Below are 13374 nucleotides of genomic sequence, written 5' to 3' on the forward strand. Positions count from 1 at the left end.
ATGAGATGGATGGATGGAGGGATAGATGAGTGGGTGGGGTGGATGAAATGGATGGGTGGATGGGTGGGTGGATGGACTAGGTGGATGGATGGGTGGGTGGATGGATGGATGAGATGGGTGGGTGTGTGGGTGGGTGGATGGATAAATGAATGGATGGATGAGATGGATGGGGGTGGTAATGGATGAGACAGATGGGTGGGTGGATGAGACGGATGGATGGATGGATGAGATGGTGGGTGGATGAGATGGATGGATGGATGGGTGGGTGGATGGAGGATGAGTGGGTTGGTGGATTGGATGGATGGATGAGTGGGTGGGTGGGTGGTGAGATGGATGGATGGATGAATAAATGGATGGATGGATAAGATGGATAGATAAGTGCTGGGTGGATGGATGGATGATGAGTGGGTGGGTAAGTGGATGAGATGAGTGGATGGATGGATGGATGAGTGGGTGGGTGGATGAGATGGATGGATTGATGGGTGGGTGGATGAGATGGATGGATGAGATGGGTGGATGGATGAGATGGGTGAGTGGGGATGAATGAATGGATAGATGGTGTGGGGTGAATGTTTGGGTGGGTGGGTGGTGGATGGATGAAATGGATGGGTGGGTGGGTGAGTGGATGTATTAGATGGATAGGTGGATGGGTGGGTGGATAGATGGATGAGATGGGTGGGTGGATGGGTGGATGGATGGATGGATGAGATGGGTGGGTGTGTGGGTGGGTGGATGCATGGATGAGATGGATGGTTGGGTGAATGGAGGGGATGGATGGATGGATGGGTGGATGGATGAGATATATGGGTGGGTGGATGAATGATATGGATGGATGGGAGGAAATGATATGCCTTGAAAGACATCCTAACATAAGGAGAAGAAAACCTCCACAGAAGCAAGCAGAGAAATCAACCCCAACAGGGTTTTGCCCTGTGGCCCAGGCTGGTCTCGAACTCCTGACCTCAGGGGATCCACCCGCCTTGGCCTCCCAAAGGGCTAGGAGTACAGGCATGAGCCACTGCCCCCAGCTAAACACATGATTTTCAATGTGTGATTCTTAAGAAGCATCCTGAGCCTTATTTACTGCATCTGTGGAAGGGTAATAAGCATTTGAAGGCATGGAATTAGAGCAGATGGGATTCAAGTTATCTTCCAGGTCTATAATATTTTGATTCAAATATACTTGTAGCCAGATAACTATAGAGAAACCCCTTCCTTCCTTCTTTCCTTCCTGCCTGCCTGCCATTGCTAATGCAAGGGTACCCATCTAAAATGGCATCAGGAGCCTGGAAGTGGAGGAAATCTAGGAAACTCTAGGATATGGCACAATGAGGATGGGTGGGACCTGCAAATAATTGGAAAGTGTTCTACCAGAGGCATCCAAATGCAATTAAAAACAAAACAATCCAAGCTGACCAAATGAAATGGCTGCTTGGAATGTGCAGGGGGCTCATGTGTGGTATTGTGCATTAGGTTTATTGCCCTGATGTACAGCTTTTGTAAGTGGAAGAGCGCATTGTATACCCCTTTCCTTTTCTGGGTGCCACATGCCTTCCCCACTAACCTGAAGTGCTCACACTCACCTCTGCATTCGTACTTGAGGTCTGAGAAATAGACCATTTCTTGAGAGAAGACAAATAGACCCAGCCGCCCGCCAGCGTAGGTTTGGTCATAGATAGGTCCTGAGTCTGCCATGACCTGTTTTCCTTCATGCACTAAGACTCTAAAAATGGTGTTTAAAAAGAAGAAAGAAAGAGAACATGAACTCTGTGAAGCATTCACCAGTGGTGGAAGGTCGGCTCCAGACACAAGCTGTGGATGCTCTGTCCAGGGCTTCAGTGCCCCAGGGGGCATCGCTGGCTTTCTCCTTTGGAGCTCCAGCCACCCCTGGTGCAGCACTGATCCAGGGCACGCCTTCCTTCTTGCAACCACACCATTGTCACAATCTGTGAGTTCACTTACAGTCACCTGGGCAAGGGCTTTAGAGGAGACTCTACCTTTGGTGGGGTGAGGAGGAAACTTCCCACTTCCTGGGAAGACACACCGGACTCTCCTTACTTCACCTTGTGCTAAAACCATGAGCTCACCAGCTCTCCTCCCCACTGTGGAAGCTGCGTGGGAACAGGACTGGATACACCAAGCCCCCGACAGGAGGATGGGGCATAAATGTGAATAAAGAGGAGGCCCCCTAGGGAAACGTTCCAGCCAGACCACAAGCCTGCAGTTCACCCACACAGATCTGCCCACTATTGCCAGGGACTTACACACTCCTGGCATCTGTACAGAGTCCGGCCTAATCTTGGTGCTTATTAACTTTGAAAAAACAAAAACACCTTGATTTTAAATTGACCACATTTTGTTTGAATAAAAATCAATTATAAATGCTGTTAAGCCAAGGGAAAAGATTCTGTTGGGCTAACCGTGTCAAAACTTCATACAACCGTGTTTTAAATTCAGCCATTTACATCATCAGAAACAGGTACAAATCTAGTCTCCAATAAAGCACATGCTAATTTTGCAAAGATGCAGTTATTTTAATCGCAGGTGTTCTCCCCTGCCTGGGGTATTCATTAGGAGAAACTACGGTTCCCATCCCAAAACAAAGCAGATTGTATATTCTCCTCTTCAACCATTTTTTAAAAATACTTAATATGTAGTAGAGATGCAGGATAGAAAAGAGAAGGCAGTTAATGCTGAAGAATCCAGAGTAAAACAAAAAGTTAGAATTCACTCGAGCTTGTCTATTAATGTTCAAACGTGCTGTCCAATGGGAAGCCCTTGGAAGAAATGCAGCTGTGCTGACCTGCCCTCACCTGATGTAGCCGGTCTTGGGCCTGTGAGTCAGGTGCCACCTGTAGGCCGTGTAGTCCTTCCAGCCAATGTTCCTGGGGTCGTGCCATAAGGTTCGCACCTGAGAGAGAACATAGCACTCTTGAGTGCTATGGGCACCCAGGGCCTTAACCACAGCTTCGTAACACCAAGCAGGAAGCAAAAACATGACTTTGTAAGTTCATGCTTAAGGCTCATGGTGTTCCATATCTCTCTGATGTGTTTATCATCCAAATCTCTACTGTGGATTGAAGCCCATGGACAGAGAGTGTGGCTCAGGGCTGAGAGCCCAGGCACCCGACCCTCAGATTCCTGGATTGAAGAGCCCAGGCACCTGACCCTCAGATTCCTGGGTTCATGTCTGGATCTTCTCTTTCCTTGATATGGGATGTTGGGCAAAATACTTAAAGTTTTCATGTTCAATTCTCCCTAGCTTCAATTTTTAAAACATTTTTTTCATATTATATCTTTGATCATTATGTTGTATGCTCACTCCCTATCTCCAGAAGAGGGTAAAAGAGGTTTAATTTGTAAAAGGATTAGCAACTGTATTTAACTGGTAATTATCAACTGTGTTGAGTTGTAACCCCAGGCACAGCGTCTATAATAAAGTAAGATTATTAAAATAACTGTGCCTGGAGTTAAAATTAATAAAAACAAAAGTGGGGTCTCTGGATTGGGCTAGTCCTGCTGAAACACCCCGCAACCGCAGTGGCGCAGAGGAGATGCATGGGCCTGGCCAGCCAACCTCACCTGCCCCGGTGTGTTCCCCGTGTGCCACAGCGCATTCCTCAGGTGCTCGCCCGTCCCTGTGGTGGAGTTCACCACCTTGAGGGACACGCCGGAGTAGCCATAGGCCCGCGTGGGCTGGTCCTCCCAGTAGGTCTGCGTCACCTGCTTCCACATCACCACATAGAAGCGGCTGCTTGACTGGTAGCCAAAGACGAAGCCAGCATAGTCGTCGTCCCGGTCAGTGTTTACGTAGAATGTGCCACTGAAGTCCACGGACCCAAACTCGTCAAAACCTGGATGCAACGCCATAAGGTTTCATTAGAAACACCTTTCAGGTGGCCGGGAGTGGTGACTCATGCCTGTAATCCCAGCACTTTGAGAGGCCGAAGTGGGCAGATCACCTGAGGTCAAGAGTTTGAGACTGGTCTGACCAACATGGCGAAACCTCGTCTCTACTAACAATACAAAAATTAGCTGGGCATGGTGGTGGGCACTTGTAATCCCAGCTACTCAGGAGGCTGAGGCAGAAGAATCACTTGAACCCGGGAACGAAGTTTGCAGTGAGCTGAGATTGTACCACTATACTCCAGCCTGGGTGACAAGAGCAAGACTCCATCTCAAAAAAAAAAAAAAAAGAAAAGAAAAGAAAAAAAGAAACAGGTTTCAGGCAATCCCCAGCTTGGCCCTGTGACCATCTGACAGTGGATGCCCAGCGGGCAGGGCGGACTCCCCCCTTCATCCCACTGGGCTCTTTTACCATGAGATTAGTGGAATTGAAGAGATTTTTTTAGATCCAACTTACAAGAGTTCTGAGAAGATTATGAGGTCCCATTGCATGGACCAAGTCTATAAAATAAAATGGTTTACTGAAGTTTCAGAGACTTCAGAGTGACAGGTGCATGTACCTGTCAAGGTTATTTAGGCAGACAGTTTCACAGACCATGGAAGGATGGGGGCTTCCAGAAAGACCACAGGGCATCCCGCCTGCATGATCTTAAAGCGCAGCCTGCATCCTCTATGGGCTCCTCCCCCGGAGCAATGCTGGCACCACCGCCATGTCTCAGAGACTCACCTACAGCGATGCCAGGGTCCGAGTTGGCCGTCTGAACCAGCTCCTTGCCTTGATGGCGAATGACCCAGTTGGGATCAATTTGGGTGGTCCCTTTGGGATCCAAGGGGACCATCTGGAAGTTCCTGAAGTCTGTCTCACTGATGGCATTGTTTTCAGGACACACATCATCAATATCTGGGACGTTGTCATTGTCAAAATCATCTTTACAAATATCACCCCGTCCATCACCTATGCACAAAGAACCAGCAAAAAAGAAAAAAAATAAAAAACACAAAAAACAAAGAAGCAAAGTCGGTGGTTTGCCATTTGCTTTTCTATGTCTGAGAAACATGAGTGCATCTTTCCCAGAACATCTAAGACTGAGTGCTTTGTGGTGTTTTGTGGATTCATGCTCTACAATCTCCAAAACATTTGACTTCACAGGAGCCTCAACTCTTTTCACAAAATTTTTGTGATAAATACACAGCAAAGGCCAGCACAGCAAATTCACATAAAGCCATTTCTCACTGTGTTCCAAACTAAATGCTGCAGGTATAAAACCTGAATGGCTGTCAAGTAATATCAACCTGCATTTCCAGCTTTGTGTTTGGATAGTTTCCTGAATGTCTGTTATTACTTTTCTTAGTCATCCTTGCTGTTTGTAGTCTATCTGGCATTAAGGCGGAACTCACACTAAGATGGTTTTTCCTAGGGAGACATGGACTTCCGCTGTTTAGTGGGTCCTTGTCAAGTTTTCAGCGGGGTTGTGGCATGGTGGGAGTGGGGATGAGGTGGGCCTGGTGCAAACAGGGGGACCATGAATTTGCCACATGTGTCCAGTCTATCAGTCTACGGCAATGACGATAACCTGACAGGCAGATTGCAATGTACTGAATTAGCTATCATATGGCCTGCTGTTTTAGAAGGAGGAAAGGCAAGTTGGATTGAATATCTCGTAATATTCTTCAACTAGTTTCCGTTCTGTTCAAGAACATACTCCACCTACCACGTGGCAGGCATGTAGTTGGTATCAGGGCATTCTGAAATACTGAAAGGCTGCTCTGCCTGTCAGCTTCTCTCTGTCCCAGTCCTTCCCTGGGGAAAGGCTGCCTGGGGAGCAAGCCCCTGCATGCCTGAACACAGAGTCCAGATGAGGCTTGCTGTGCCCACTCTATCCCTTCATGCTGCTCGGGGAGAACCCAGGAGCTGCCCTTCTGATCCCAGCATCTCCCATGTACTTCTGAGTCATGCTGTCTCAGATGCCCCTCAAGTCCTTATCTCCATCTGTCAAGGACGCGGCTTCCAAAGAGAGCCTGTGTCAGCCAGGCCCCACTCCAAGTGAGGGCCACTTTCTCACAGCCTCCCTGGAAGCCCCAGAGCACAGCTGTGCCCTTATTACTCAGGGACGCTGACTTAGAGGACTGTAGCCCATCCAGCTCCTTCCTCAGGCCCCCGTGGCTATGGGCCACCTATTCATGCTTACTGCTGAGCAAAGCAGCTCTTCCTCTCATGATTCACACTCATGCCACTTCTGTTGGCTTTGCTTTCAGAAAAATCCTCCCTGTCCCCTGCCTGGCCCCATACACCAAATTCCCAATTCATCCTACGTTTGTAACCCGCATTCTCTCTAGGAGATCATCAGCAATCTGGAAGTTATATGGAGGCAGGGATTTCTCCTCCTCCCGACGTGCACACACACTTGAGGCAGCACACCTGTTGAAGGGCACACACACAGCCAAGAATGTGTTGAGCGTCAGGGCAGAAGAAACTCATATTGCATGGACCCACAGCTTTAAGAGGCCCAAAGTCATTGCCCTTTTTCCAGCAGCAGATTTAAGACGATCTCCGTGCATACATATCTCTGCCCTGGCAGGTTGCTCAGAAGCCGTTTTCCTCCACGCCCATGAGCTGAGAGAGCACCTACCGTCCAAGTCCTCCTGGTCTGGGTTGAACACAAGCCGGCAGTTGTCCCTGTCATCGGGGATTCCATCGTTGTCATCATCAGGGTCACAGGCGTCGCCCTGGCCGTCTCTGTCGTGGTCAGCCTGGTTGGCGTTGGAAATGTAGGGGCAGTTGTCCTGGTTGTTCTGGTGGCCGTCGTCATCTATGTCCTCGTTGTTGTCACACTGGTCCCCGACAAGGTCGTTGTCCACGTCGGTCTAGGGGATGGGGTGTGAGAGAAACAGCAGAGGAGCGTCAGTTTGAGGAGGTGGAGAGGAGCCAGCAGCACACGAGCCTGAGAGCCAGCCTCCTCGTCCTGCAGCACAAGCCCCAGGGCCATGCAGGGGCGGCTGGCCCGAGGTCACACTGACCCTGACGTCAGGACCAGCACTGGAGCCAGGCCCCTTGGTCCAGGAATCTCTCCGCCCTCTGCCACCTCTCCACAGTAACTCACTTCACTAAAGGAAGACGCGCTTCTTCACTGGAATAGCATGAATTACCAAGTAATTATGTCTCTTTTTTACACCATTTGCTATAATGCATCCTATGAGCTGCAACAAGATAGCTGACCTCCCTTGTCTCTTTCAAACGCAAACCTGGAAATGAAGCCAATTCCTATGTTGGCATCAGGAAAATGGGGAGAGAATTCTGTAAAGACACAACCTCGCTCCAGCTGATGAGGTGAAGGCGTCTATTCATTTGGCCTGTGGCCACTGAGATACAAGAATAGTGCTGAGATTTGAGTTGAGTAAATGTTTTCAATTGAAATCACTGAAAACTCCATGGTATCCTGTCTTTGCGGAGCTCATGGAAAACTCCCAAGGCCCCATGGAGGGGACTGATGAGGACCTGAGACTCACCTGCCCGCAGCTGCCCTCACCTGGTCAGGGTTGTGCACCAGGGGCAGTTGTCATAGTGATACCCCACACTGCCACCATCCACGTCCCTCTGGTGAGGACCCCCAACTCCGCCTGCCCACAGCTGCCCTCACCTGGTCAGGGTTGTGCACCAGGGGCAGTTGTCATAGTGACCCCCATACCACCACCATCCACGTCCCTCCGGTGAGGACCCCCAACCCCACCTGCCCACAGCTGCCCTCACCTGGTCGGGGTTGTGCACCAGGGGGCAGTTGTCACAGTGATCCCCCACACCGTCACCGTCCGTGTCCCTCTGATCAGTGTTGTAGACATAGGGACAGTTGTCTCGTTCATTGAAGACATCTGTTGGTATTTAAAGGGGGAAGAAAACAAAAACAAACCTGAAGGACAGGTGAGTTTAGAAAAAGCACATTGTTTTTCCTGTCACACGAAATTGCTTACAGTCACACTTTAATTATAATAAAAAGACGCCTAAGAATATAGTAAAATATAAAGACTATTAGATTTTAGAAGAACATATGACATATTTCATTACAATTCAAATTCCTTTCATTTGAAATAGAACCAACTTTTGGAGATTTCTGGGTAATGTTGCAGGAGGGGTAGTTGCATGTGCTGTTGCCATGTAAATCTCAGCTTGCCAAATTGCTTATTTCTCCCTAATACCCACTCAGAAAGTATGGGTTGAGTTCCTAGGAGCTTATCATCCATGCACATGAGTAGGAAAAAAACAATGGCAGAGATTGGCAGGGTTTTTAGATGTCATATCTTATTTTAAGAAATCTGAAAATGATGAGTTGCATTGATATTGAAGTTATAAAAATATAGACTAGCACTGAACTAAACAATACCATCAGTGACAGTGTCACAAATGACAGAGCAAAATGTTACACAGCAGCGAGTCCACAGGAGGAGCCAGAACTGAGCTGAGATGCTCGCCTTGCTTTGGTCAGGTGAGGTCTGGAGAAGGAAAGTAAGGAGCCCCTAAAAAATAAAAATGGAAGGGACTAGAGCTTGAGATCTGCATCCAGTACATCACAGACGCCACCTTGGATGAGGAGCCGAGGAGCCCCCTGGCCACCACGAGCCCTCAGACAGCAACCCACCACATTCCCAGAGACCGAGACGAGGGTGGAGGCAGAAATCAGTGGAAAAGATTAGATTGAGAAACCCACTGTGAGACAGAACAGCAGGTTGGGGTGGCTCAGAAGGGGGGTGGCTGGCGCCGGGCTGGGAAGAGGACCCCATGAGGCACAGTGTGGAGGAGCTGGGGCCGAGCTCCAGCGTGGATGTGAGCCTGCCCCCCAGCTCCTGCTGGTTCTACAGAAGCACTTGCCTGGTCTCCAGGCACCCCGAGAGAAGGGACAGCCGTGCGGTGACGGTGGCATTGGGTTGCAGAGCTCGCTTACCAAGGCCAGCGAACTCTCCGGGTAAAGCATCAACCGGGAGCAGTGGAAGAGGTAACCACAATACACCCACATTATTCTAACTGAGCCCTGTGGGAGGAGCTTTCTAATACATAATTAAAAATAAGGGCGCAGAGGCAGTTGTCCCAGGACGAGGGCACAGGAGAGATCCACGGCTCCTAGAAGCTCAGTTTGATGAAAACATGTAATGGCTTCTTGAAATTTTTGAATGAAGGGTGAACATTAGAAAAGACACCATGAAGAAGCACGAGGCCCAGGACTGCAAGGCTGGCGTCAGAAAGAGGAGGATACCAAATGCATAGCTTTCTCTAGGGCGGTCCTGTGGCCGGTGTCCCCTGACTCTCAGGAAAAAGCAAAAAAGCAAGGCAGAATGAGCATGGGCCCCTATGGGAATAACTGAATGAATCATTTAATCTTATAGTAGTATAAAAATGAAAGGAGCTTATCAAAATTCAGAATAAAACATGAAGCTTGCAAATCCTTCCATTTGTGACCCTTAAAACGCATGCATTGGGCCAGGCGCGGTGGCTCACGCCTATAATCACTGCACTTTGGGAAGCCAAGGCAGGCGTATCACTTGAGGTCAGGAGTTTGAGAACAGCCTGGCCAACATGGTGAAACCCTGTCTCTACTAAAAATACAAAATTAGCTAGGTGTGGTGGTGCACGCCTGTGATCCCAGCTACTCAGGAGGCTGAAGCAGGAGAATCGCTTGAACCCAGAAAGTGGAGATTGCAGTGAGCCAAGATGGTGCTATTGCACTCCAGCCTGGGCAACAAGAGTGAAACTCCATCTCAAAACAAAAAAAAAAGTGCATGCGTCAGAAGGAGCAGAAGCACCCACCGTCCCCGTCAATGTCCACGGAGCAGGCGTCACCCTCTCCGTTGTTGTCTGTGTCGATCTGGGCAGGGTTGTGCACGTAAGGGCAGTTGTCACAGCGGTCCCCAACCTCATCCTTGTCATAGTCAGCCTGGCGGGGATTGAAGAGGAGCTGGCAGTTGTCCTGGAAAACCAAGAAAGGGAAGCCTTTAACAAAGATCATAGGAATGTGTGTTGGGCCGTTTAGCACTTGTAAGTTATGTACTCAAAGTTGATGAAAATCAATATAGAAATCAAACAAACACAAAAGCCAGTTAGGGCTGGACGGTGACTCACACCTTTAACCACAGCTGGGTGCTGTGGCTCACACCTGTAATCCCAGCTGGGCCGGGGCTCACACCTGTAATCCCAGCATTTCAAAAAGCCAGTTAGGGCCGGGCGAGGGGGCTCACACCTTTAATCCCACCACTATGGGAGGCTGAGGCAGGCAGATCACCTGAGGTCAGGAGTTCAAGACCAGGGCCGGGTGCAGTGGCTCACACCTTTAATCCCAGTACTTTAAAAAGCCAGTTAGGGCCAGGCACAGTGGCTCACATCTTTAGTCCCAGCACTTTGAGAGGCCGAGGCAGCCGGATCACCTGAGGTCAGGAGTTCGAGACCTGCCTGGCCAACATGATGAAACCCCATCTCTACTAAAAATACAAATATGAGCCAGGCATGGTGGTGTGCGCCTGTAATCCCAGTTACTCAGGAGACTGAGGCAGGAGAATTGCTTGAACCCGGAAGGTGGAGATTGCAGTGAGCCAAGATCATGCCATTGCACTCCGGCCTGGGCGACAAAAAAAAAAGCCCTTGCCACTTTTTCAATATCAAATCATTTTATCATTATTTATGCATCTGTCTTTTGTTGAAAATTTGGAGATTGCTAAGGCAAAAATGGTACATCATACACTTCATGGTGAGGAGAGATATGTAAATATCAAATAAATGAATGGATTAGTGAGTCAGTCTCCCATCAAAGTCAGATGTAAGAAAGCAGTGAGTAAAAACTTGATCTATTCTTGCTAGAGCTATTTTGTGTACAAATACGTTAAACCATTTGTGTTTGCAGCAATTTTCTCAGAAAAATGGTAATATTTTAAATGTTGCCGTAAAGGCAAGTCTGTCACTCATGGTGGTGTCAGCCTTGCCCATCGCTGGCGCCTCAGCAGAGGGACAGGAGGTCTTCTATTTTTGTGCAGTTAAAATAGAAAAGATTATTCAAAACATTTCCGGCAGCACACCCTGGGCAGCCCCATGCACTGAGGTAAAATCCGCTTTTGCAAACGACTAACTTTATAGTGACCTTTGGGAACTGCTTATGCACAAACGCTTGCAGGACAATGGCAGTTATGTTGACAAGGGCTGTTTGGTATAAAGCGACCTCCTGTGGACCTCGCTGCTCCTGGAACCCAGGGCAGGTGCGTGGCACAAGCCGCTCCTACCTTCTCATCGGTCACACCGTCATTGTCATCGTCATCATCACAGGCATCGCCAATCCCGTCCTTGTCAAAGTCTTCCTGCCCAGAATTTGGCAGATGGGGACAGTTATCCTGCAATTAGAGAAGGAAGAATACTTGGAAAAACATTTAGGAAAGCGCCTCTTTCAGGAATGCAGGTGAAATGAAACCGGCTTGGCGCTGAGGAAGGAAGCATGCCCCGTCTGTCCTCGATCTCAAGCGGGAGCTCAGAGAGGAGCCAGGAGGCCAGAGGCGCATGAATTTCTTCTCAACTCCTGCCCTGGAAATTAGGTCACCACTACTCACGAGGGAGACAAAAGAAACTTGTGTTCGGAGCCCAGAATCCCAGTGAGGTTGCCAAACAACTGCAGAAACAAGAAGAGAATGACAAGGTATTGCTCTGAGAGAACATGGGAGAGAAAAGAGGCTTTAGTGGTGCTTTCCTTCCCACAGACTTCAGCTCATAAATCAAAATGTCGAAGCTTATAAACGTTTAACCCTCACCAGCCAAAAGATCTCAAAGAAAAGAGTCTTTCAAATATGTATGTGATATGTTCAGAAACCAGTGCTGAGAACTTGAAATTATCTGCTAACTCAGCTCTTCACGGTGAGTGGGTAATGCATGTATTTGGGTAAAAAACTCCTTTCATTTCAGTCCAATTATACCATCAGTTAAAGCTGAGCTGTGCAGACACTAACAACTCAAGGGAATTGGAAATCCAGTAAAAGGTAGAGAGTAGAGCATCCGTTTCAGTTTCATGAACACGTGTACAAGAGCCCCAAGGGGTGTGTCCTCCCCGTGGCTCAAAGTGCATCACTCGTTGAATCAGAAGACAGAACCTGGGGTCTTGTGCTGGAGCCAGAGTTTCAGCACTTACAGATTAAGAAAGGAGAGCATGTTGCTTGTCATAGAGGACACGGATCCCAAATGGGGACCCCTGGCAATGGGGAAGATCCAGCACCTGTGTGTCCGGTTAATATAGGAACGGGCACAGGGGTCCCTTGTCAAGTCTCACTTTTAAATCCTTTTTGTGTGTGTGTGTGTGTGTATAACTTTGTAAATTATGTACCATTTTCAAAGTTATTAAATTTCCATCTAAAATTCCACAATGATGGAAAGAATAATCAGGATATCTTCTAGCAGCACGGACTCAGCTGCAGCTGACCTTCTGAAATCAGGGGCTTCAGGAAGGGTAGGCTGGGTAACCAAGGGGTGTAACACAGGTTGGGATCAGTGCCTCATTGATTTTAAAACATATTTATATTTTGTTTCAGTCAGTATTTGCCATCTTTATTCAAGAGGGACTGAAAGAGAAAATTAACACAAAATTCACAGGAATGATTAAACATTAAATAAATGAATATATTTATATTTTCAAATGATATTTTGTGTCAGTTTGTGGCATTTCCATGTCTGACTTTCTTAAGGCATAAAACTGCACTAAAACATTTTGGGGCACCATGTGCGGTGGACTGAGTGGTGGTCCCCACAATGGATGTCCGCGTCCTAGTGTCTGGAGCCCGGGGATGTCACCTGATATGGCTGAAGTGAATTTCATCTTATATGGTAACAAGTGTAATTAGATTAAGGACCTTGAACAGAGAGGCTCATCCTGGATTATCTGGGTGGGCCCTAAATACAACCACAGGTGTTCTTATCAAACAGAGGCAGAGGAAGTTTCGGGAGAGAAAGGCACTGGAGAAAGTGGTGGAAGCAGACCAGAGGTCAGGGTGATGCAGCCACCAGCGCCAGAAGCCCAGCGACGCCTGAGCCAGAGAAGCTGGGAGAAGCACAGGGAGCATGGCCCCGCTAGCACCTTGACGTTGTGTTTCCGGCCTCCAGAGCTGTGACATAACAGATTTTTGTTGTTCTGAGCCTCCCGGGCCGTGGTGTTCGTTCCAGCGGCCACAGGAAAGCGGTCCAGCCTGTGATGGGCCCCGAAGGAGCTCCTTCTTCCAGCCAGCTGAGCAGCTCCTTATACTGCAACACGCTTGGGCTTTGGGAAGAAAACCATGTCCTAACTCTTTCCAAGTGACATAGCCTGGCCAGACCTGCCTGAGACACAATGGCCTCTGCACAGCCTGGAGCCGAGCGTGGAGCCGGCATCCTCCCTCTGCTCAGTTTCAGGTGTTACGATGCGCGCAATTGCAAATACGGGCCGACGCGCCTGCGGTTCTCTGTGCCCAGCAGTGGGCGGC

The 13374-nt window shown here is 48.6% G+C and overlaps 1 protein-coding gene across 1 annotated transcript in view; it reads right to left on the reverse strand.

The window, feature by feature from the left end:
* Nucleotides 1-1303: 1303 nt before the first annotated feature.
* Nucleotides 1304-13374, reverse strand: part of THBS2 (thrombospondin 2) — a 30039-nt gene continuing 17968 nt past the window's right edge. The window contains exons 13-21 of the mRNA XM_030804748.1: nucleotides 11161-11268; nucleotides 9701-9860; nucleotides 7655-7773; nucleotides 6537-6771; nucleotides 4634-4861; nucleotides 3583-3854; nucleotides 2814-2911; nucleotides 1525-1723; nucleotides 1304-1345 (exon numbers count right to left, since the gene is read on the reverse strand). Of these exons, the coding sequence (XP_030660608.1) occupies nucleotides 1304-1345; nucleotides 1525-1723; nucleotides 2814-2911; nucleotides 3583-3854; nucleotides 4634-4861; nucleotides 6537-6771; nucleotides 7655-7773; nucleotides 9701-9860; nucleotides 11161-11268 (1461 nt within the window). The remainder of the gene's footprint in view (nucleotides 1346-1524; nucleotides 1724-2813; nucleotides 2912-3582; nucleotides 3855-4633; nucleotides 4862-6536; nucleotides 6772-7654; nucleotides 7774-9700; nucleotides 9861-11160; nucleotides 11269-13374) is intronic.

This window comes from Nomascus leucogenys, chromosome 3, assembly GCF_006542625.1.
Source record: "Nomascus leucogenys isolate Asia chromosome 3, Asia_NLE_v1, whole genome shotgun sequence".
Classification (NCBI taxonomy): Eukaryota; Metazoa; Chordata; class Mammalia; order Primates; family Hylobatidae; genus Nomascus; species Nomascus leucogenys.